The 25,496-nt window shown below is 50.1% G+C and overlaps 1 protein-coding gene across 1 annotated transcript; it reads right to left on the bottom strand.

Annotated features, from left to right (window-relative positions):
- Window positions 1-1,754: 1,754 nt before the first annotated feature.
- LOC104831026 (sodium- and chloride-dependent GABA transporter 1-like) lies at window positions 1,755-25,414 on the bottom strand. The gene is made up of 14 exons (XM_010566342.1): window positions 25,174-25,414; window positions 19,820-19,951; window positions 19,033-19,133; window positions 16,388-16,497; window positions 15,874-16,006; window positions 14,538-14,672; window positions 12,573-12,676; window positions 12,135-12,259; window positions 11,207-11,319; window positions 5,602-5,733; window positions 4,781-4,883; window positions 4,259-4,359; window positions 3,305-3,472; window positions 1,755-1,859 (listed from the first exon to the last, which is right to left on the bottom strand). The coding sequence occupies exons 1-14, from the start codon at window positions 25,412-25,414 to the stop codon at window positions 1,755-1,757; spliced, it is 1,803 nt and encodes a 600-aa protein (XP_010564644.1).
- Window positions 25,415-25,496: the final 82 nt, after the last annotated feature.

Below are 25,496 nucleotides of genomic sequence, written 5' to 3'. Positions count from 1 at the left end.
GGAAGAGCGGGCTGGCCCCATGCACCGGCTGGTCCCAGGGACAGGCAGCACAGGGCAGCCCACATCCTTCTGCAGCGCCTGTCGGAGCGCAGGGCAATTGTGCAAAGGCTCATCACTCAGCTGGCACCTGCGGTAGGACCCTCCGGGGACTTCAGCCTGTCACCTACAAGACCAGGCCCTTTGGTAGGAAGTGTGAGTGGGACGTACCTTTTCTTGGACACTCATTTATGAATTTGTTGGTTCTGAACTGAACCTGGGAGTGCGAGCAGACCTGGGAACGCTGTCAGGGTGCTAAGGGAGGGGAGAGACGAATTTGCACTGTCACACTGTGCATACACATGTATGATGGGTGCTCATCAAATGCTCCGAGTACATGGCTATCTCCACATGGGGTCATTGGGAAGCTGTCACAAATGGGAGCATCACTGTCACACCTGCACATGGTGCTATGATGAACCACCTCCTTTCTCAAGGCTTCATAACCAAGAAATATGCTGCTGCTTTATGACTGCTCTGAAACACTTCCCAGCCTTCTCTGAGGTGTTATACATTCCTCCAGCATCATGTACAACAGCTCACGGCCTCCTGCTATGTGTGTGCTAGGAGTCAGGATGTGCCAGCACCAGCAGCTGCCTGTACAGACACTTCCCAAGGGAAGTTAGCACTGGTTCACAGGGGCGGCTTTAAGCAGGGTGGCTACATCCTACCAGCTCCCCTAGGAGCTCCTGCCTTCCACCGGCTGGGATTTAGGTGTTGCCACTTCCCAAAAAAGGCATAAGCTAAACCACCTGTGGGCACTATGCTTCATCTTATTGCTTCCCACCTGGGGACACAGCCAGGGAGGGTGTTTGGCAGGAACCACCCTGTTCCAGCTGCGGGGGCGATTTGCACAGAGCTGGAAAGTCTCCTCGTCACACACAGACCTCTTGCCTCTGCACAAAGCTGACTGCAGCAGAGAGTGGTCAGTGTAGGAGACTCGGACAGCCTCTGGCAAAGAGCCCTCCATTTACCCTTTAAACTGCATTTTAGGATCAGGGAGTGGCTACTGCACACAGCTGCAGAGGGCAGGACGTTCCAGAAGAAAAAGGCTGCCTACTCTGCTAGGCTCTGGCTCACAGTGCCAGCCCCAATGGATGCGGTGAAAATGGCTGGAGACTGCACAGGGCTGGACCACAGCACCTGTGAGCAGCACACACTGTCCTGATGCCCTTCTCCAGTTTTGGGGCGATGTCCTACAGCTATTAGCACGCTGGACTCCTCAATGGAATGCCTCATTCTGCCACATCCCCTCCAGTTATGCATTTGCTAGTGTTGGTTTACGCTAGATCAATCGCCAGCCATCTGGGATTTGAACCTGGTGTCAGCTGGCTCTCTGGGGTGACAGCACAGCTGTGTGCTATGGGATGCTCTGCGGAGGTTCACATGGAAAGGCAAGAAGAACAATTGATCAGCGATCAGTCTAAGCTCTCTAGAAACACCACCTCTTGCCAGGAGGAGGAAGACCTGGGCACCGGCTGCTCCTCCCCGAGAGCCTGGACCAGGGTGTTGCAGGATGAAGACGGTCACCGCACAACGCCCTGGTAGCAGCTCGTGCAGGGCCTTGGTAGGCTGGGCCAGGAGGAGGAGATGCGAGAGGGTTCCTCTGCCAGGTCCTCTCTTCGACAAGCGAAAGCCACCGTGGAGCCAGGGACAGCTGAAGGGACAACATAGTGCGAGCAGCTACGGGGCAGGGCGAGGAGGTCTGGGCTCTCCTCCTAGACGGTGGCATCCGAGACCCTCCCGTTCAAGGACATCTTCGGCTGGAGGCCGTTGTTCTGAGTGTGCACCTCTGGCTTGGGCTGTGTCATCTGCTGCAAACGCTGCCGGGGAATGAAGGGAGAGAGCGTGTCAGCCGGGGCAGCAGTGGTGGGACAGCCGGCACATGGCAGCGGCTGAGGGTTGGGACCCCTCGCCCCAAGCCTCAGAGGTGGCCCTAGTTACAGGGTGAGGGGACGGGGCATGCAGCAGGAGTTACTCCTCCAGCACCATTCAGCAATCCACTGAAAGCCTCTGCAAGTCACCTTTGCTTTGGTGCTGCACACAGCACAGCAGCTCCTCCTTTTATCTGAAATACAGGGATCACCCTTATAACACAGGCAAACTGTTACCAGGCAATACCAGCTGCAAGTAGGAACAAGAGAGAGCTGCAGTCACAGGCATCAGAGAAGACCCATTTTCCCAGTTTCCATAATTTTTCAACTAGGGCTGATTATAAAGCGTTATTAGTTAGCTACAGCAGGCTGACAAGGTTACCGCCTGTGCCACTGATGCAGATCAGACCAGTCCACCTGCACAAACCTTTGCACCAGCAGCAGCAATTCCTGTCACCCTGAGTTGATCAAATTAAAATTACAGAGCCAAGCAAAGTGAAGCAAGAACCCAGGCAAATACGGAGGGGCAAGTCATTACTGGAGGCGTGTGGACTGAGCATCAGGAGTGATGAAGAAGAATGAATCACTTTTGTCTGTCAGGGAGGGACTAATGCTGTAAGCTGCAGAAGAGACAGCAGAGGAGGATTGAGCCTGGCCTGAATAGACATCAGTAAGTCAGGAAGAAGCTCTTTCCAGCAAAGGGAAATAAGCTCCTACTCTCCAATACCGCTGAAGTGGCTGTTGCTGGGTGAAGTCCCTGAAACATTCACTGAGCTGCTTCTGCCATTCATGGTCTTTTTTTTCCCCTCACATTCATGCTCAGGAGGATCAAAATGACTTGTAATCTTTCCTGTCTGTCAAAACCACTTTATTTAGCGTTGGCATCTAATTTCCCTCCAGCGCCAGCTCTATTACAAGCTAATCCAGGATCTGTGCATATAAGAGGCCAAAAATTCTCTCTGTCTCTCTGATACCAACACACACGCACGCACACAGAGAGAAACTGACTTTCTTCCTGCTGCCATCTGCTGCTCACTCCTGGATCTAGGACCAGTGGGGAGGAGGTCTGGGTCTCCTGATGTGTGTGGGTGCTGTTAGAGGGAGAGCAGGACAGAGAGGGTGCACACCAGTCAGTCACGCTGCTGACTGGCACTGCTGGTTTGCACGAGGTGCTGAGGGGATGGGTGGAGACGTGCTCATGAGCTGCCCCTGGGTGCCAGGACATGCTTTCACCATCCTTAGTGGAAACAGGATTGAGCCTAAGCAAAGGGTTGAACCTGTATCTGTAGTTGCAGCTGACAGCTTTGTCGGAGCAGTCTGCTTGGTTCTTCTTAGGCTTAGTTCAGTGGAGGCTTACTCTAAGCAGAGAGCAGGAGTGGTGAAGCTGTTCGTACCTGCCGGAGACTCCCCGTTGAGGTGAAGAAACAGTACAGCATGTATCCTGGAATCAGTACCATGGAGGACAGAGCCATAAGCCAACCAATGCCTTGTCCCCATGCGGGATAAACGTATTTTCCCAGTGTCAGAGGGGTCATTTCCACCACGCTGAAGAAGAACACACCCTGGGAAAAGAGCACCAGCCATTGCAGGTGAAGGTGAGCAAAATCAGGGTCCATCCTTCCATTCTTTCCTTCACTACCCTCTTAGCTCCCAACAGTCTTATAGCAACCCAACAGCTCCTTAAACTAGTCCAGACGCTCTCAGCCCACGAGATGGTAATTTTACATTATTTCTTATTATCCTATGTAAAAAGCTGGAACTGGAATACTGCTGATTTCCTTCTTCACTGCACGACTCAGACAAGCAGTGCCCCCATACCAGCTCCCAAGCAAGTTAACAGCATTCTCAGAGCTGGCCTCAGGAGCCTGTATCTTCATGTCATTGGTCTTCTCACACCATTCCCTGTACTACTCCTGCTGGAAGCACAGGAACCAGCAAAGGCAAAATTGTGCCACAGTTAGTTATACTGCATTTGCTGATGGCTTTTGCTCTGACAAGCCTATCAGGGGCTGAGGCTGGAGCTGGACTAGCTGAGAGCCTTCCACAGAACCAATAATAGCTCTTTAAAAGAGTAAATTATTTGCTTATCTTTGGCATCTCAGAAAGAAGAATGAAGAACTGAAGGCCTCATTTAGATTAAAACAATCATCTAGAGCTTTTCTTACGAGTCATTCCCAGCGGGCAGAGTGAAAGATGCTCCTGTATTACTTCACCCATCTCAAGTCTGCATAGGCCCACCTTACACCAGACCTATACTGGATTGAGAACATAGTGTTTCCCCTACAGCCCATCCAAACTAAGAGGCCCTTCTGGATCCACTCCTGCAGATAGGATGCCCCAGGTCTTACCAGGCAGACAAGAGGAGTGAAGAAGGCCCAGCAGATCTTCCACCAGATGCAAGGTTTGTAGCCAATCATTTCTTCGATGTTCCTGTAAAACCTGTTCACACCTACAAGGAGAAATGAGCGTTGAAAAAAACATCCCATCTCAGCACCATGGTCATCATCTCTTCTTGTGACACAGGACAGGCCAGTCACAGCAAGAAGGTAACAATGCTGTGACATGAGAAGCATTAGCTGGAGGGGATGGGGTACGGGGACACAAAAGCAAATTTGTGCTAGCAGCTTCCATGTTTCTGGTGTCCTCTTGAAGGACCAGAGGGCAGGACCCGAGGCATCTGCCAGTTTGTGCAGAGGTCTTTGTGGTGGCCTGGAGGAGTGAGATGACAGCTTTCTGCTCCCGATTTTCTGGAGTTATCAGCTTAAGCTATTTTCAGTTGCAAAGTTTTCATTGGCTTCACTGTGGGAGGCTTCTGAAATAACTCACTGTGCCCATGGAGAAAACAAACGAACAAGGTCTTTTGTGCTTACCGTAACACCAAGAAATTGAGATGGTCTCAAAGAACACAAGAAAGAGAAGACACATGCCACTGGCTGAGTAGTAATCAAACAGCTTGAAGACATAAATCCCACCCTGAGGAGACAAAACCAGGGCCAAGGAGTTTAGTTATAGATTATGGTCAACAATATCAGCCAGCTGCTTGGATCACTACTATCTGTATCTATTGGCTTTAATGTTAATTTCCTTGGACGTAAAGCCAGCATTGCAATGTTTCCACTGGAGTCTGGTTCCCAGCAGCAAAACTGATGTACTCTTGCAGACAATTAGCCAGCCTGCTCAGGCATGGCCAAGGGTGAGGAGAAAAGCAGAGATTCACTAGGATTTCTTACTTTTCCCTGTTTTAGATGGAGTGACTTAATTTAGTCTGCTCTGCCCCTCCCAGGAGTTTTGCTGCTTGCCTCCTCATGAACCTACAGTGCTCCACAAATGGTCTCCAGACCACTCAGCCCTAACCTCGACACACGTGAACCTTGGCTTCAGCCCCAGAAATTCAGGGGCCCAATGTTATCTTAACCCTTTGCACCAAGCATTCCCTCAGCTTGGCCTCTGTTGGCTTGAGCCCTTATTGCAAATAGCAAAATAACAAGCCAGACTGACAACAGGGTAGTGGTAAAAATTATGGAGGCATCCTAAGTCACTTGAGATGTAGCAGTGGTGAGCAAGCCCATTTATCCATCATTAGGATGGCTCCTAGGGATGCTATTACTTTTAAAGCTTTCAGTGCTGGTGTGCTATGCCAAAGTAACCAGAAAGGTGCCATGAGTGGAGGTACAAGCACGGCTCTCTATACCTGGGTGATATTGGAGAATCCAATGAGATAAGAGATGAAACAGACTACTGCGATGAAGACCTTCTTCCTGGCTCTCAGGAGATGAGGATACTCATCCATCAGGGCTGTAATGAACCCTTCCACAGTGCAGAACTACAGGAAAATGTATACACCAAAGACATATAAGTATCTTAGCATGACATCATCACCTCCTACATTTAACTCCAACGTTGAGAGCCTCATAGCTTTAAATGCTTTCTGCAGACACTAGAAAAGGAGGCACCTTTACACAAAGTTGGTCCAGCCCAGCTTCTGAAAATGCCTCTCTCCCTCCACTGAATACAGAAGGAGCTAAAAGCACCAGGTTTAAATACCTGAAATTAGCTGAGATAAATCTCTGCTTTCTGCCTCCCGTGGAAAGCCTCCTCTTTCTTCACCCAAACTCTCCAGAAGTTCCCACCACTGCCCTGCTCCCCCACGCTGTGAGACTCTCTGTCACAGCAATGCGTCTGTCTGCTGCTGGGACACGTGCAGGACCTTGCTTGCTCTTCTTTTTCCGTGTGTTCTCTTCTCAGCCTATTGCAACAGCACTTGTGCTGTTCAATGATCTAAAACACTCATTAAGGAGCTGCATTACCCACTGCCCAGTCTCACATGCATGTACATAATAACAACATCTCTGACTACGCAGTCCTTGACTTTATTTCATTTTTTCAAGCACGCTATATTAAATGCATGTAGCACATTAAAAGCCCATCCTCACAGCATGTGGTCTTTTTAGAGCTGAAAACACCTAAATGGCTTGTGTAGCGTTATACCAGGCACAGTATATTAATGGTGTCTGCACCATAACGTGTAAAGAAGTCCCTGTGAGTGTTACCTTCAAATCAGTTTTCCTACTAGTTCTGCCCTATGGCATGAGGACAGTTTGACTGTATACACGTGAAGTGCATCCTTCCCTCCTATTTCTTGATAAATTGTGAGATTCACTTTTATATCTCACTCCCAGAAACCACTGGTAACATACAGCTGACAGAGAGCGCATCATGCCTCTAGCAAAAATCCTGGGAAGTTTATGAAAGCAGCAAGCTCCTAGCTTCCCTGGTCGCCCTCAGTAAATGTACAAGCCAGGGCAATGAAAATGAAAGAGGTTTCATTGCTCTTGGATGTCAGGGACCCCCCTGTCCCTGGGACAGCACTCTAGAAAGTGCTGGCATTTTTAGATTCAGCTTTGAATAGGGAGACAAGAAGGAAAAAACCCTAGAGTAGAGGTGGAGGTAGAGGTACACAGACTAAAAAGAGCAGCAGAGGGCTGGAGAGTTGTATGGAAGAAAAGTGAGGAGTCTGAGCTGTGCCTACAGCTGGGCAGGGACGGTGGAAGAGCTTGCACACCGCGGGCTGCTGGGGCTGGCTTCCACCTGGGCACAGAGCGAGGCAAAGGGCGATGTTTCTGCCCAGGGTTTTATATCAGCACGGTGCAGTGTGGAAAGTCGATATTCCCAGAGCATCAAAGCTCAACTGCTTCAACTCAAATTTTTAATGAGATAAGCCTTTTATGTTGGACACAAGTGCTATTAAAGCATCTTGTGCCGTTCGGGCATGGGTTAAGTTGCCTTTATACTCATTGACAGCAAGCTCTTCACCCCATACCACCCGGCTCTTTGTCTGGAAGAGTCAGGACTGAGCTGGCACCACAGTGTGAAGAGCCGGCGTGACAAAAAAAACACTGTCGAGAGCTATTCCTTCCACGTGGATGCGTGGCCAAGCACTGCTGGAGCCATGGGCAGGGCCAGGCGGTCTGGCACCACGCAAGGCAGAGAGGGAAAAGGGTTTGGAGGGTGGTCAGGGGCAGAGGGTGGATGTGAGGGTTGTCCATTGGAGAAGAAGCAAAGAACAAGATACCTCGGATAACGGGACGGAGTAAAACCGACAGCCCTTTGGTGCAGGAAGAGGGATCAAAGTCAGGGAAAGCACAGAGGGAAAGACAGGGAGACGGGTGGTGGGGAACAGGGCTACGAAGCGAGTTGAAATCTCTTTGCCTCCTATAAAAATTAAGCTGGTGTGTAATGGATGAGGTGGGGAACCAAATGGTGGTATGCTGCTTTTTCTAGCCATAAAACAGGCAATGGCCTTCATAGCATTTACTGAAAACTGCCTCATGCCAGCCTCAGGCTTCAGAGGTGATGCAGCCTGGAGGAGGCTCAGCTTTCCAACCCTGGGGACTGTGGCTCCCTGGCTGGCCTGGGGTCCACATTTGCCAGCCTGCATACCCAACCTTAGATGCTCGCATGAGATAAGCAGGCACCTGAGTGAAAGCATGCTGCTTTGAGGAGCGATGAGGATCTGGTCATTGTGATGCCTTCTGGTCTCACCCTTGCCCTGTGTGCACACTTGTGCCTGTGGGTAGACAAGCACACACATACCTCCCCCCGCCCCCGCAACAACCACACGCTTCAGTCTGCTTTCCAAAAAATTTCATTTTTCTCAGTGTCTCCAGCTACAATTTTTAGTACATATTCTGTTCTTCCTCGTGCCTCACCCCATGATATTGTTTCTCTCCTAAAGATTTTCTTTCCCTTCACTTTCCTCTTTTGCTTTTTTTCCCCTTCAGAGGTTTAATCATTACACAAGCTGCTGGGTCTGATAATCTGGGCTTGGGAGTCAATATAGGTGGCACGTTGATCTAAAGGAAAATCTCTGTCCCACACTCTCCAAGTGTCAGGGGCTTGCTATTCCCTCCTTGTCCATGCAGAGCACCCTGACCGGGACCCACGGGCCCATGGGGGGGGGTCCGACCACAGCTGCCAGATGTGCAGCACAGAGCCACAAGAGCGGGTCTCACCGCTGTCAGCTGGAAATCCTCACGAATAACCTGTGAGAGGCAGCCTCACATGGGACAGACACAGGCTTGCAGTCACAAGGCTTGCTAGCTCCCCTGGGGAGAAAACGCCTGACCTGGAAACTGGTAGGTTAAAAGAAAGCATTAGCATATTATGCAAGAGGGTCTAGACGCAAGAGAGCTAAAGTCCGGATGGATCAGAGGCAGAGCGAACATTAAGGCACACGAGCGGCAAGTGGGGGCACAGAAGGAAGGCGCGTGTCTATCAATATAGGTCATTCATCCATTCAAGTAACTGCAGATGAGATGAGCACCCTGGCAGAAAGAGGCAGATGTAGTGGTGCTGCATCTGCAGACTTGCTATCGAAGCTAATGGACTCGGATCGACCTACTCCCACCATCGTTAAAGGGTTTGGGCTTGTCGCTGCATCACAAATGCAGATCTCAGCCCTACCTTCCTTCGCTAGTCGGGCTTCTGGGCACCTCCGCTGTGCCTACAGACCCGTGTCCAGCCAGTGGCAATGGGCAGCCCCAGCCCAGCGGCCCTGGGGGTGTAGGGTGCAAGAAATGCCCTATGGCCCTGCTGTGCCTCATGGACTGGGCTGCTGACCCAAATGAAAAATGACGGCTCCTCATCTGCAAATACCACAGATGATATTTAATCAGCACATGGCAAAACTGTCTCTTTTTCGGGTTTTTTTTTGGTTTGTTTTTTTTTTAACTGGACACTTCAAAATGCATGTGCAATTGCAGCTGTTGTTGCAGCCTGTGTTATTTGTCTTATACACATAAGCTGCCATGCTGTTAATGGTCTGTTTGACTGAATCAGAGCTCCAGCATGCAGACAGAAAGCTTCTTCACATGTGTTTATCTGTGCTTTTTAAAAGGCTTGTTTTCCTTTTGATGCTTCATTCCCACCCCCCCCTCCAGGCAATGATAGCCCCCCCCAGACTGCCTGCCCTCCGAACCTAGCTGTCAGAAGGGACTTGGAGAATTTCAAGTGGTATTTCAGAAGCAAATGCAGCAAATAAATTCCACACAGTGCTTAGAGGGCTTATTGTCATGTCTCAAACTACTTACCAGTGCTGAGTGAATAATCCATGGAGAGTAATTTTTTTTCTGTAAATGTATCTTCTTTTGGAACATTTAGTCATTATTTGAAATTATTTGCCAAATAATGTCTGTGGTAATGCAGACGTGAGCTTTATGATGTATTTGTGGGAGTGTGCCATAATTGAAAACCCAATTTGATTGATTAGATTTTCCTGGAAACCAGGTGTGACATTTCAGGAATAGGTCTGAGTCTGATTATGAAGTAGACTTGGGTTTATGAACGCTACCTGTAATCCAAGAGAGCATCCATTTTATGTTTGTGGTTTGCACTGCAAGGAAAGAGCACGCGGGCACAGGGGAGGATGTGACAGACCAAGCACAGGCTTTTGAAGGAGCCTTTGATTTTGATGCACTCAAAAGTGAGGCATGCTGCAATTCACTGCTTCACTGGGTAGCTACATTTCTGCTGAATTATCAGAAAAAAACCTATCACAGCTTATAAAAACACAGAAACCATGATTTTTTTTGTTTTGTTTTGTGAGGGCTCTGAGGGGGGCAGGGTGGAGACCTTTGGCTACATTCAGCTGCTTCCCCCACAAATATCTTGTAAGACTTAACTGATGGCAAAGCAGTCAGGGTACCCAGGCACCAGCCTTTCCCAAGGCATGGCTCCTTCCTTCTGCCAGGATCTACCCCTGCTCATCTACGAACCAGACCAGGGTGCTTCAGCTCCGCCTAGGGCCACTTTTGTTATCAACAACAATCCCAAAACGCTGCATCAAACCACCACCCTCTCACCACAGGAGAGCCCTAATTCAAACGCTGCATTCCTGCTTTTCTGGTGCAACCTGTCGATTCTGTGCCAGAGCACTGGGTCTGGCACCTTGTGCAGAGATGCCCCTTCCAGCTCCTGGGAGTAGAGAAGATGAAGACTTTCTACACTAACCTATGAAAGTAAGCCAAAGTAATGACACTTTCTTGCCTCACAAGAAATGTAGTTTGGTCAAGGTGACACAGTAAGAAAATCCAAAGCATCCAAACTGAGCTTCTCACAAAATACCAAGTCAGCTGTGATGACCACAAACTATTATCATGCAGGCACGAAATGAAGCAGTTAATACTGAATTCCCTTACTTCACATACCTATTTTGGGGGTTAGGGGAATCATGTCTTACAAGAACAAAGCAGTTATTACTTGAAAGAAATTTTTTTCCTTTTTCCCTTGCCCCAAAGTATTTTGGCAGGGATAGTTTCCCGCTAGCTCTATTTAGAGCCTGTGAGCTCAGCTGCCAGGGTCACCCAGCAAGATGGGGACATGCTGTGCCCACGTAGCAGCACCAGCACTCCACTAGGGCCAAAAATTGATCTGAGCGGAGAAAAGCTTTCCAGAGATCCTCTCCTCCTCCAGGGAAATGGTGATTGCCCTGTAAGGCTGACTGGTTCTGCTGGGCTGCTGGAAACTGGTCATTATTCCTATTTTTAATTGGCAGCAAGACAAGGACTGGTGCACTGGGTAGTGGTCAGGTACCACCACACTTGCAGTATATGCCAACATTAGGGAAGAGTGCAGAGGCGATGACCACATGGGAGGTTTTGTTTCATGCAGCTGCATCTCACCATGAAGAGTAGGAAAAGACCCTGCTCAGCACTGTCCCAAGGTGCAGATGAGGACACCACCATTGAATCCGAAGATATCTTTGTATCTTATCCCACTTTGTCCCTGGGTCATCTCACCTGACTATCCAGACCCAGCATCATCAGCATGGAGAAGAAGAGGATCGACCAGAGCGGGGACAGGGGCAGCTGTGTGACAACCTGCGGGTAGGCGAGGAAAGCCAGTCCAGGGCCTGTGGTAATGAAAAGAGGGATGAGCCCATGTTTATAAAGCATTTGATGGGAAGTCTGAGCTAAGGAGCACAGCTGAACAGAGAGACAACCATCACAGTCAAGAATTCCAGGTATTTAATATAGGAGCTAGAAAAACCGAGCCTTCACCCATGACACACCATCCCGGTGGGGTGCACAGGGGTAGGATGGGGAGGCAGGAATGACAGGAGAAACACTTTGCAAGAAAAGTCATCAAATTACTGCTGCCAAATGGAGCTAGAGCACTCTGCTAGAAAAAAACCCTGATATTCAGAACTGGTTATAACTTTCCTGATATGGGGTTTTTTTTTTCCATCACAAAATGCTGTTTCTTGAGATAAAAGCTTTCTCTGGGAAGACAGCAATTTCAAAATATGTCTTTGTGCAAAAAGACACAATCCCATATTGGTTAAAAATTATTCTGAGATTACAGTTTCAAAATTTCTCATGGAAAAGGGACTCCAAATTTTGATCATGTCTGCTGAAAACATAGACAGTATCTATTCTCCACAGGAAGGTTTCAGAAAGCAAATGGCCTAAATATTTTACTGCAGCAAAAGTACATAAAATTTCAGCACTAAAAGAAGGTGAACATTAAAAGCCGGCGGAGATGTCCCTTGCAGCCAGACTACAATGAATATCAGCCACAGGTGCCTGAGACCCATCTTGGTGGGAGGGTGTGCAAAAGGGGTTGCGTACTTGGGTCCTGGTCAGGAAAGGCCTGTGAGCATCCCACGCTCACGGACAAATTGCTCTCAAAGGTTGCTGTTGCCTTTGAACCTGGGTTTCTGCTTACCTGAGGAGGCCAGCTCTGAGATCGACTTCTTCGTGATGTGCGACATGAAGCCAACAATAGAGAAAATAACAAATCCGGCAAATATGCTTGTGGTGGAGTTTATACAGCAGACAATAATGGAGTCTCTGGAAGAGAGAAAGAAAGAAAAGAAACCACCTGCAGGTCCTTACCAAGAGGCCAGGGGTGAAGGGTGAGGTAAACAAAAGACCAAGCCCTGCCGAGAGCTGTTCCTGCGCCTTGGAGAGGTAGCGCGGGTGATGTGTTAAGTGTCCTGCAGGCAGGAGAGCCCCGCTACGATGATCGCAGCATGCCCCTTAGGCTGCACATCGCCAGCGAGGCGACGTCGGAGATCAAGGCACCCCAGACTCACCACGACCCCCTCCCTCACCTGTGAGCACTCCCTGCCATGCAGAAGGCTGGAAAAAAAACCCAACAGACCTGTAGACATTGTTGTGGAAAGTGTTGTAGCTCCCCAGAGCGATCAGGGACCCCAGACCCAGGCCGTAAGAGAAGAAGATCTGTGTGGCTGCGTCCATCCAGACCTGCGGAGAAGGAGCCGGGAGAGGAGTGCAGCGGGAGGGACTCCAAGCTGCAGGTGCGTCTCCTGCAGCAGCTCAGTGCAGGGCTAGCGAGGGGGCTGGATGCGGACCGTGGGGCTGTGGACTTGGCCATACAGCCCACTGGGGTGGTCAGGACCTGAGGGTACCCTGTCACTAGGGCCACGGGTGCCTGCAACGCTGGCTGCTGACCCCAAGCTCCAAGGAAATGCTTGGGTCGGTGGCTGGAAATGTCCCAGGAGCCGCCTTGAAACCTGTAGCTGTGTTACTGCCAACCGGGCTGAACATGTCTGAAGAACAGACTTTTTTCCGTGCCTTTCTGAACACCTGTCTCCAGGGCACAGTAGAACTCAGAGATGGTGGTGCAGGTGGAAAGTAAGGAGAGTAACTGAGATGGCTGGTGCAGCCCCGTTTTACCTGCGGGCTGGTGATGCTGTGCTTTTGTGTGGCACAGATGTGACCAGAGCATGCTGCCTTCTGCAGCCACTGCGCGTCCCACAGCGATGCGGGGTCAGCAGGGACCCTGTGCCTCCCCCCAGGGGAACAGGGCTGCCAGGGGTCTTTAAAACAGGGCACCGAGTCGGGGATGTGGTATATGCCTCTCCTGCCTGCGGTGTCAGGAGGGACCCTGCTAGAGAGCAATGCGTCCCCGGGGAGGAGGAGCAGGGGGTCTGCATCCTTCCCACGTGGCAAGTGCATCAAGAACGCCGTCTGGCATAGCACCAGACGTACATCCCCAGCCCTCCGGAACCTGTGGCTCAAGGCTGCTTCCAGGGATGGATGGGAATGGAGGAAGGGTTGTGCGTCCCATTTTCTGAACCACGTCCCTCAGCCCCTGGTGCAGGTCAGAAAGGACTCGCGCATCATCTGAATTTGTGTGTGTGCTTGCTTTATCACCGCTGCTCCCTGAGGGGTGTTGCTCCCCTCGGAGACCCACGTCCCATGCTCAACCCCTCTATTTCTCTTCCACTAGCATGTCTTTGATTTTCCAACATGGAGTTTCTTGTGCAAACAACTGCAGAGGACAGCTTGCAAAGCTGGTCCCAGTGCCTTAAGGTCTTAAAGGCTAGAAAGCACAAGAAAAGGGGGCAGACTGTTTGCTTCTTAATTGCATAGTATTTAAATAACTCTTCTGGTCTTGAAGGCCCTGTTTCCAGCATTAGAGCCGATGTAGCTGGCAGTACAATTACAGAGAGTGTCTTGCGAGAGGGATCATTGGGACCCCTTGGGAAATGATGGGTGTCCAGTTGTCCCTGCTCACACGTGACTGGTGACTCTGGAGCCACAGGATCATTGCTGCTGCAAAAGGCAGAGTCTGCGTCTCCTGAAAAACTTTGCCTTTGCAAGCCTCCATACTCCTCCTGGGCTCCCTCTGTGCTTCCACTGACCAAGGCAACGTTACTGGCCACCACTTGTCATTTAAACACTTCCAAAAACTGCTGTTGTGTGTACTGTTGTGCTTGTGCTGCTTCTGAGACCCCCATGCCAGCAACACCACATCATCCTTTCTCTGGGACCACCAGATCAAGACCAAATCACCCGCCCTGGTATGGTCAGTGAAATGAGGCATTTCCAGCCCAGAGGGGATTTTCCTTCATTGGGGTAATTTCTGACCCCCCCCCGCCCTATGGATAACACTGCTTGAGTACAACAGAGCTGCTGCACAGATTTCCGCCCACAAAGGTCCTGCCCTTCAGCTTTGTCTCAGCCTGTGAGGGTTGTGACTGCTTGAATAGGGAACAGTTCCAGCTTTTTTTTAATACTTAAAATATTCAAGGGAAGTGCCCAGGGAAGACTAATATGGAGACAACCAGGAGGTAGGAGCTTTCCTCACTAGGCTACAAACCTCAGAGTCAGAGAGCTTTCTGAAGTCGGGCGTGAGGTAGAAGAGGATCCCTTCCTTGGCTCCCGGCAGCGTGACTCCCCGGAAGAAGAGGATGAAAAGCATGAAGTAGGGGTAGGTGGCTGAGAAATACACCACCTGCGAAAGACATCGTGGGAGAGAAGCCATGAGCCCACCAGTGCCCAGCAGCTTTCCTGCCTGTGGTGGCATTGCATCCAGCATGTCCCCCTGCGAAGGGGATGGGGTCCCCACGCACCACTGGTTTTGGCAGCATTTCCTGGTGTTTTCTGTCTCCTGTTCCTATGCTAGTAATGTTTCTGGCTGTTTGAGGTTTCTCCCTGCCAATGACGTGCAAGGACACACTAATCACAAAAGTAGCATGCTAAAGTCTGGATGAATTGCCCAAAGACAAGGGAATTGCACAGGGATAAATTTAGTCCACAAAAGTAATCCCTTTAAGTCATCACAACCTTATTTGCAGAGCAAAAGCTGGTGTTTCTCTAGTCCAATGCATCAAGCAACGTGAGTTGTCTTGACTCCGCCGCTTTCTTTTCAGCACTGTTTCAGGGACTTGCAGGTACATGCCATCCCTCATCACAAGGCCTGCACCAGCAATCACCAGGGCTTTGCTGCGGCTGCGTAGCTAAAACCTGTTTGAAAGCCGCTGCAGAAGTTAACAGCTTAGGTGACCTACACCTGAAGCGCTTCTTTCTGATCTCTCCTGTAGATTATTCCTTTCATAATAATGTCCCGCTACTCCATGCTGTGCTCTAAATAACACATCTCAGTATCTCAGCATCGCTGTTTCACTAAACTAACCAATTACCTTTCTGCTGTGCTAGCCTGAAATGCTACACAGTGAATAACAACGTGCTTCTGATCTGAAGGTCTCCCACCAATACCTAAAGGGCAACAGGAAGATTTTCAAAGGAGGTGGTGAGGTTTTTTTCCACCAGCAGCATTTTAAGAGACAATGGTTTTCAAAATGGGGAGCCCAGAAGAGGCCTCGCTCTCTCAAAGGGCTGTCCCAGGGTGGGAAATGTAAGTAATCTCTGAAAATCTCTACCCAGAGAGACTGAGCGCTCAGACCCATGACTTTACAGGGAAGAGCTATTCTCTATGCTTAGAATGAAAATTGCCATAAACACGGTAACAATTTTTACAACCGTGAAAGGTAAATGTCAGGAATTTAATAGCATCTGCTGCAATTCTGCCTCAAAACACCATAAACTTAGTTATAGGCACTCAAAGAAAATTGAGTCCGGAGGACATTTCGACAGCCAAGACCCGAGCGTGGTAATGAGAGGCAGCACCGAAACACCTGGTCCTCGCACCGTACCTTGCCCGTCCACTCCACGCCCTTCCAGATGGAGAAGTAGACCAGCAGCCAGGCCAGGGCCAGTGTGCCGGCCAGGGGCCAGCGGATGGTGCCGGGCTCCCCCAGGCCCCCAGACATCTGGTGCATGTTCCTCCTGGGGGGGGAGAAGTTGTGTTAAGGGGAAGTCCGACCCTTGGCGGCAGAAAGATCAGAGATGCTGGTGGCAGCTGGAGGGCGAAGGGCCAGGTCCGAAGCACGAGAGCCCCAAAAACCCTAAAGGGACCTGAGGCTCATTGTGATGGGATAAAGGAAAGAGAAGAGAGGCGCAGAGGCCGTTGTCCTCTCTATCCATCTGACCTGCAGCTGCACAGCACGCTCCATGCCCATGCCCACCCTGGCCGATGGCCGGCTCTGACGCCCTCCTGCCAAGGCTGTCCGAGGAAAGGTGCCAGCGGGCACGGCCACAGCCCTGGCGAGCAGGCGTGATGGCCGCGGTGAGGGTGAGAAACCTGGTGTAGGCAGGCTGTGGACGTACTCCCAGAACTCGGTGACGGCGCTGGTGAGGTTGGTGGTGTCGCCCAGGGAGTAGTTGGAGAAGCAGCGGTCAGTGTTCCAGGCGTTTCCACAGCTCTGCCATGGCAGGTCCTGCACCAGCATAAGGACAGCAGGGTTATCATTAATGTGGCATCTCCCAAGGCCAGCGGCGAGAAGCGAAATTTGGCTTCTTTTAAACTGAAACCCCATTTTTTTTGTAAAAAGGATGGGAGGCTCCTCTGGATGGGTAGGGACCTTGCATCGAAAAGCATGAAACAATTTTCCAGAATAATGATAAGTTGTGACACAGATTTTCCAGGAAACAATATCACGATGTGATTAGGGCAATGCTGTAGCAATAATAAATTGTTAGCAATTCCCCAGATAGAAAGCCATTTCCAATTAACTGTTGGTAATTAATAGCTACTAATTAAAATAGCTACTGGGGGATATTGTGTTTATAATCATTACAGCTTTTGGCTAGCTTCACTCAACAAGTGGTTGGAACTTAGTGCACAAAGAATAAACACTGATTTGTTTCCTACCTCTCATTTATACCAAGCTTCAATGCTTAAAAAAGCAACGTGGCATTGAGAATGGGGGCTAATGGTTCGTCTACACGAATAAACTACTGTAACATAAGCCCAGGAGTAAATTTAAAGTGTAGTAGTTATTTCATGCTGTCCCCTGCCCTGATTATAAGCAGCACAAAGGAATTCCTGGGAGATGTTTACACTGTAGGTAGCAATGTGATGGCAGCACATCGCTACAGATTTAATACAATCAGCTCTGGTGCTGCAAGCGATGAAACCGCAGCGTCAGAGGCTGTGCGAGCACACAGGGCAACTCACCCATGCTGTGTAGTGCCACAGCCGAGGCAGCTCAACAAGAGCAGCTCAGATATGCCTCCATGTGCAGCAATCTCATTTCCCAAGTGCAGTGCATGTAGATAAATGCAGAACGGCTATTCTGGATCATTTTCCTCTGCAGAAAAGACCTCAGGCTCCAGCTCAACAAAGCTTTAAGAAGATGTTTGTATCCATTCCTATTCATCCACGAACACAGACCCCTTTAGAAATATTATCTGTTTTAAGTGCTTTGTGGCATCACTGCCCTTAAGTGCTGCCTCCATCCCGCATCTAAATCAGTTCACTGCAGCAGATGATACCTCCTAACGTGCATGCTGGCTTGGCAGAAGAAGGGCTATGGGAGGGGCAGGTGGGGACAGGACACCCAGGCTGTTTGCACCCACCCAGTGATTTCATTGCGGACTTGCTAATTGCACTGAAGCAAATGCAATGGCTCAAGCAGAGCAGCGCAGCAGCCCTTCAACCAAGCAGTTTGCACATCAGAGACACTGTGCAGCTCTTATAAGGAGGGCCAGGCAGGGGGATGGTATGTTGGTGCTTCATTTCCTCTGAATTTCAGAGGACAGAAACTGCAGAAGGCAAGCTGGGTTCCTGTTCAGGTTCAAAATACTTCTAGTCAAATTTAGGAGGAATAGGGGACAGGCATCAGCCAAGCTCTTTTATTTGTACTTTGGCTCCTTTGGGGAATCTGGAGTTATCTCTGGAAAAAGAGAAGGCCTTGAGCCAAACACCTGGAGCTGCCTGTGTAGAGAGGAGCACTGTCACCAGTCGGGTGTGTGACACCTGACTGTACCAAAGCCTCATCCTAGAAGCATCCTGCCCAGGGCAGAATGGGGATGTGTTCTTTTGGGGTAGACTTTTGTTCATTTGGGAATCCCCCAAGGGTGCACCTATCATCCATGACTGACAATTTTATTCTGGACCCAGGAGCCTACAGTGGGTATTGATAGTAGAAACACAGGTGGGAATGCCAAACAGAATATTTTAGCAAAAGTCTTGATAGATACTTGACATTTTTGATCAAACAAAAAGTGAAACTGGATGTACAATGTTCGTAACAGCATTTCAGGGTTATACCTAAATGAAAAAAATCTCATTTGAACCACAGAGTTGATGTCTTTAAGGCTGCAGGTTGGTCAGAGAGTTAAGGGAGCTCTTCCCAGCTGCTAGGCTGAAATTAATCATTCAGCTACCAAGAAGTTAATGTGGGGCGTGATTCTGACCTTGTATGGTAGAAGACCCTGCTATGGAAGAGGAACCACAACACCAAAGTACATGCTAAGGGACAGTCACAAGCAGATGTCTAAATGCTTTCCGAATCATTTTTCTCAGTAGAACCGCCCCCCCCCCCCTCGGGGATTTCATTTGTCAAGAGAAGCATAAATGAGGACTAATTAAGGTCAGGACTAGGTCCTGGGTAATAAGAACATGTTGTGACAAAAACAGTTGTGGAAATCTGCAGGTCTTAGATTCACACAGCTCTGGAAACATGACAGAGACACAGGATGGGTTTTAAAGTCTGATGTAACTGGCAACAGGTGCCAGAGAGGGGATGGGACCATCCCCTCCAGAGGACAAGCATCAGTACCCATCAGCACTACACGACTGCCTCCAGGGCTGATGAACCTCTTTGGGAAGGGTCCAGCAGGGTGCTGACGAAGGCTCTTTGCACAAACTACAAGCATGTTTTGTGGCATAAACAACTCCTCCCCGTAAAGCAGGGAGTAAGGACCCATAGCACAGACAATGCCATGCTGTAGATATGTCTGTGACTCACCGTGGTGAAAGAGTTGAAGAGATAGTAGAGAGCCCAGGCAATGATGACAATGTAGTAGATGTTCAGCCAGAAGGAGAGAACCACAGCTGCCAGCCCCACTCCTGCGAATGAAGGCAGAAAGCAGCATCAATCCAGGTCTCTGGTGCCCAACTGCACTCATGGACATCACAACAGGTTTTGCGGCAGAGCCAGAACAAGCAAACCAGCTCATCAACGCAGCACCCAATACAGCTACACTGAACTGGTCAGCAAGGGTGGCTTGTTCCCTCGCATCTCTCACCCACCCGTTTCCACTGGTACCTTTCAGTATGCTACAGGTACTTTAGGGACAGAGCTCCATGAAGACAAGATCTGGTCACTTCCCCAGCAGAATCGCTCTCTCCCACATCCAAGGCATTTCTAAATCACCACTGGTTTCTAGAATGCTGCTGCTCCAGACACAGCAACAGCTACATGTCTCCTATCTACAGCTTTCCCATGCAATTAAAGTAAACCCACATGGGAAGGTTTGGGGCAGGTCTTCTGCAACCAGAGCCCCTCCATCACAGTCCCTGCTGCTCATAAAGTGCCTTGTCACCACAGAAGACTGTTTGAACAAAGCACAGTGATGTTAGTGACTGCGGGCATCAGGGTCAAGGACAGCTTGATAAAGACAGAGGGAAAAAAACTCCCCTCACTTGCCACCCCATCCCAGTCCCCAGGGGTTTGCTGATTTGCTTCCCAAACCATTAAAGGGTTTTTGTCTGCAGTTATGTGCCGTCACCTTCACAAACTTACAGTACATTACCTTTAAACATGGGTGCTAATTTCCAGACTCCCAGTCCGCCGACAGAGGTATACTGGCCCAGAGCGGTTTCCAGCAGGAAGAGAGGAATCCCAGCAAACACCAGTGTCAGGAAATAGGGGATGAGGAAGGCCCCTGAAAGAAGGAGCAATGCTATAAGACGGCTCCCCCTTTTACCAAGAAGTAAATGCCTTTAGCTGCGGTTTCTTGTTCTGCAGCACCCACATGATGAGGAGCAGACTTGCTTGGAGGTGACAGTTTGCAACTGGAGTTAGTGTGTTCAGTGAGTCTCCCATTAAGATCACCACTGCCTTGTCCCTATCTGCTCCTATCACTATGAATATATATGTATCATATATACATATATACTGGCATCACTAGCTATGTGATGCCAGTCTCACTTTGTTGTTAGATATTTAGGCAATGCTAAGCCCAATCTGACAAGAAACCCCAAAGCTTGGACACTGACATGGTTAACTTGTTCTTGTTGATGTTTTCTGTCTTACCTGCAGCAGCTCCCAGCTCTTCACCTTGAGGGAAAAGGGCACAGGAATATCTGGCACTGGCCACTACTTACTTTGTTTATACCTATTTCAGTCTTTTAAGGAAACTGTGGCTAAGACTGTATTTGCTCTTGTAACAGCCCTATAGACCTCCCCACACTTGTTCTAGCTTTTAACCTTAAAATTCCCAGTGAAACCATTATTCTTCTCTATGGACCCTATGGAAATCATCTATCACTAGAAATGAGGCAGTGCAGCTCTTCACTAGAGATATTACTTGTACCCCATTATTAGAAGAGCAAACAGAATAGGAGAGCCTTGCCATGTGTACATCTTCAGGTCATCCTGACTTCTAGGACTTGGGATAAAGCTCATTTTCCAGCTTCCTCATGCATGTGCTGGAGCATGCCATCATTCCTGAGGAGGACAAACCCTTGCAGAAGACGCTGGCTGGGGAGAGAGAGGGGACACTCAGTTTGCTCAGAAGCAGCTGGCCGTGTTCGGGACGGCACTGGTTTCTGCACTACCCAGAGGGCTGAGCTGTCAGTCTGAGTCTTCTTCTCCAGATATTAGTGGGAAAGCAAACACGGAGCTAGCAAGCAAAGCCATTCTGGAGAGCTGCAGCCCAGCTTGCACCTGGCAGAGCCAGGCTCCAGCAGCTGCTCTCCAAGGGCAGGGAAGCAGCAAGGCACAGCCAGGGATGCTGGCTCAGGGGACACCCAGCTGGGGACGCCTGCCTGCCAAGTGGGGAGCTGAGCCCAGCTGGGAGAGGCAGGCACCAGCACCCGGTGTGGGGGTCCGTGGGAGGCAGTGTGCAAGAGGAGCTGGCAGCGGGTGGTGGGGAGGAAACACGCTCCGGGCCAGCAGCTCAATGACCATGAGCCTGAATTGCAAGCTGGCGTGGAAGCACAGGCTCTTGGCTTCAGCAGCCGCCTGGCGTGGAGGAGCGAACGGCTTTGAGCATCACTGCAGGAGGAGCACTGCCTGCTCAGCATCCTCCCCTGCGCTCTCGCTAGCCGCCGCAGCCTGCAAGGTCCAGCCCCTGAGGAGCCCTGCAGGAAGCCAGGGTCTGCTCCGAGGACACGGATGCTGCCTTGCTACTGTTGTGCCTCATTGTGGAGTTTGGAGACTGAGCTTCTCAGCAGCCACACTGCCTTGCTCGCTTCTGTGCAAGCAGCTAAAGCAATTTGGCCACAGCCCTGATGATCCTGCATTTTTCATCTACAGCAGGCCTGGAAGGTTTGTAAGTGAAAGATGTTATTAGACTGTTGAGAAAAAAGCAGACAAACTTTTGAACCCAGGTCATTTATCCTGGCTTGACAAAAATCCCCCATAATAGGGGAAAATCTACAAAACAGACAGAAGCCTTGAACGGAGGGCTGTTGGCAATGACACTGCCACTCTGGAGGGTCAGGTCCCCCAGCAGGCACGGATAACAACCCCGGGTGCTCTACAGCCGGAGGGGAAATCAGATCTGAAATTTGTACCCAAAGTTTGCATGCCTGTGACTAAATCCTTGGCACAGAGAGAAAGGGATGGTCTTTAATCTCTGGCCCTGGATGGGCTGCTGAAAGGTCTGGTTCAGTTCCTGGGCCTGCTACAAATGGTCGTGTGTGACCTTGGGAGAGTCCAAACTTGTCTCTGCTGTCCATGGGTCAAAGGGGTGATGGTGCTGGTCCTGCCCTGCCTGCTCAGGGCACCGGCCCTTGGAGGCAGAGAAGGATCACACAGTGCCTTGCACTCACTGTGCAGCCCCAAACCTGCCTGCCATCTCCACCTCCTAATGCTGTACAGCAAGGAATAATAATTAATCCTTAAAATGGCGAACACTGCCCATGGATCAAAAGTTGAGCATTACAAGCTGTTACATGCCGTTGCTTGGAGTCTCAACGTGTAAATGAGAAATGCATGATGCTTATTTAAAGAAATGTTCTTCTCTCAAGTTATTCAAGCTCAGGATCTCACAGACAATTTTTAGCACCTACTGAGCTGCATTTAGAGTCAATTTAGAGTCCGGTAAAATCCTGTTGACATCAGAAGGACTGCATGAGGTTAGAAATCAGTGTAGAGGCTGGAGCGTTAGTCATAGCTGGGCACATTCAGCTGTGTGCAGAGCCAGCAGGGAGCCCAGGCATCAGTTTGGGTTAAAGCCTGCTCCCTGCAGCAGATGGGCCTTGCGCTGGGCTGCCGTACCCTGGCTGAATATCCCCTAATTATGTGCCCGATTACAACGCTGAGGAAATCAGCCATGAGCTGATACAATGTGACAGCGGTAAGTGAGACGACAATATTTCCATTCAGTTCAATTTGCCTGTGCGTAATGGAAGCAGCCCACACGACCGTGCTCTGAGCAGCGCACATGCAGGACGCTAAAATTAGAGTCCCACCCACAGTCTGCTCTGCTCCGGAGGCACCTCCATTGGGACAGAGCCAAGATGGTGCCCACCCAATTGCAAATCAGATGCCTCGCGACCCTGCCTCGCTGCTCCGCATCGGCTCCCGGTGACGCTTTTGTGCGTCAGCTCTCCTGCCTGTCTCCGGCATCAGCAGCCTCCACTTGCTGCTCATTATTGCCGGCTGCGGGAACAGTCGTGCCTGTGAACAGCCAGACTGGGTAGGGGTGAGAGGAACAAGTGATACAGGCTGCCATGAACGGCAGGAACAGACAGGCAAGGCAGGGCGTTTGAGAGGAGGCAGGCACCGATTGCTGCACTTCATCTGTCCGGTGTTTTTTGCTCACAGCCGGCTGATCCTTCTGTGTGCCTGCAGCTGCCGGGGCAGAGATCACCCTGTGTGCCATTGCTAATGTTAGTAGCTGCGCTCCACACCCCACAGCACCCTCCGTCCTAGGATCTCGGCTGACTTTATAAATAGGATTAATTTTAGCTTCAAAACACCCCTCATCTGGTCATAGATATTGTCATCCCCACCTTTATGTTTGAGGAGACGGAGCCATGGGCAGCATGGATCTGGCGTGTTTGAGACGGCACAGCAATCACAGGGCAGAGACCGGGCTAAAAACCAGTGCTGGGACTTAGTCACGGGGCTAATGTCTTATGAGGAGGGCTAGCACAGTCAGGTGCCATAGTGTGGCCAGATGAAAATGGCAGACCCGCACCACAGCTCTGGCGATGGTGGCACAGGCTCCCCTAGGTAGACCTGGCTGATCCCCATAAACCTCACCTGGCTCAGCCACACACTCGCGCCTCTGCACAAAATGAAATACTGAATTAGAAATCATCTTGTCAGAGTGGATAACTGTCCAGTCCCCCACTGGGACTCACTCCACGTGCTTTAGAGAAAGGGCCAAGATCTCCCTAAATGCTGTGGAACTATATAGACAGACAGCTGCAGGGAGCCAGACCCCTCTCCTCTTTCCCAGGGTGGGACAAGAGCATCCTACACCACCTACAGCATGGACAGCAGAAACGGGCTGGCAATATGAGGAGAAGTCATAAGAGCCAGAGGCAAAGCTGGTTTTGAAGAGGGAATTCAAGGCAAAAGGAAAAGAAAAAAGGTGTGGAGAAGATGCATGAGAAGAAACTCTCAGAGCAGCATGAATGAATGTGGCACTGGGGACAGGGACTCTGGACAGTAAAGAGCTAAGAGGGAAGCAAAGAACAACATGGGAAGACTAGCAGGCGATACTAAAATGATATACACAGCCTTAAAGGTGAGGTGAAGGGGTTTGGACTTGTGTGGGAAGCCAGAGAAATGGTTCCAGGAGGTGAGCAGCACTTCAGGGGGGAGTGAAAGTTATTCCAGTAACAGGCACAAACACTGGGAGAGCTGGACATGGGGGAGGAGAAGAGCGATCCTCTGCTCTACTGACATCAAAGCAGGCCATACTCCCCTCCACAAAAGCATATCCCTACCAAGGCGGGAGAAATAGCACCATTTTAGAGGGGAGCTGAGGTACACGGGTGTATTTTCTGACTGGATCCAGGACATGCAGAAAGTCTGTAGCTGGGCAGGGAGCTGATCTCCCAGATCTCTTTATTTCTAGCCCAGCACTGTTTCCCCATTTGCTTGCCTTTCTCTAACCTTGCAACAGTTTGGCAAAGTCTCAGCTGAGGACTGGTAAGGAAAGGATATAGTGGGGCAATAATAAAAAGAGTAAAAAAAGCTGGTGTTAACTGTCCACAGAGGAGGGCACAGTTACCAGCTGCATAACAGTTACTGCAAGTCCTTTGCCAGCTGCTGCCTTCTCTTGTGGCCTCTGTTTTCCAAACATTAGGATGGAAATGATAACTGTGACCTTTCTCACAGCACTGTAGTAAGTCAACGCTAATTTCCTTCCATAGATGATGACACTTACGTGTGCCTGTGGACATGTACATATGTATGCATGCTTGAATATATGTCTACACGGCCCTGCTATGGCCCATGCAAAGCTTCTGATCAAAACTCCTCAGACATGTGACCCAAACTCAGATGCAAAACTGTTACCCCTTGAGAGTACACTAGACTGAGAACCCCACCGTTAGCAGATATAAACTGATTTCCCTGGGAACGCCCCAGCAACCAGCTGGGTACCTACGTGCATAGCCCTCCTTGTAAATAAATGAGGTCCCCAGACACCCTTTGTTGTAGCCCTGAAAATTTGGACTGCAGAAGCTTGACAAAAATCAAACTTCTTGTTATATTTCTTTGGGCTGCTTCTTCCCAACCTGCACTTGCTAGTAAAAGCCACAGACTGTGGAAACTAGTCTCCCAACAGCTTAATAACTCACATCGTGAGGGAGCGCTCTCAGCCAGGGGACCAGCTGCTTGCCCAGACCCCCACCAAACTGAAGCCCGTTCAGGGGACAAGGCTGCTTAGGGGTGAGAGCAGGTGCTGTGCGTTTCTCTCACCTCCTCCGTTCTTGCCGCAGAGATACGGGAAGCGCCAGACATTGCCCAGCCCAATGGCATAGCCCACACAGGACAGCAAGAAGTCAAATCTCCCCTTCCAGGAACCCCTGTCTGGGATCTCCTTCTTCTTCTTCTTGGTGCTCACAGCCTCCGGGGCGACGGGCTCTGATTCCTCCAGGGCTGCCTGCTTCACCTCAGAGGGGGAGTTCAGCTCCACAGAGGTGTTGTCCATCTTGCCCATCGTGACTCAGAGGGACGGCCACTCTGCTCAGGGGCTGGAGGAGCAGGAAGGGCAGCCTCTACCCTGGCCAAGTGCGGGTGAA

Source organism: Haliaeetus leucocephalus, unplaced genomic scaffold (assembly GCF_000737465.1).
Source record: "Haliaeetus leucocephalus isolate CR32 unplaced genomic scaffold, Haliaeetus_leucocephalus-4.0 Scaffold206, whole genome shotgun sequence".
Taxonomy (NCBI): Eukaryota; Metazoa; Chordata; class Aves; order Accipitriformes; family Accipitridae; genus Haliaeetus; species Haliaeetus leucocephalus.
The sequence above is the reverse complement of the archived record's forward strand: the minus strand, read 5'-3'. Positions and strand labels throughout refer to the sequence as shown.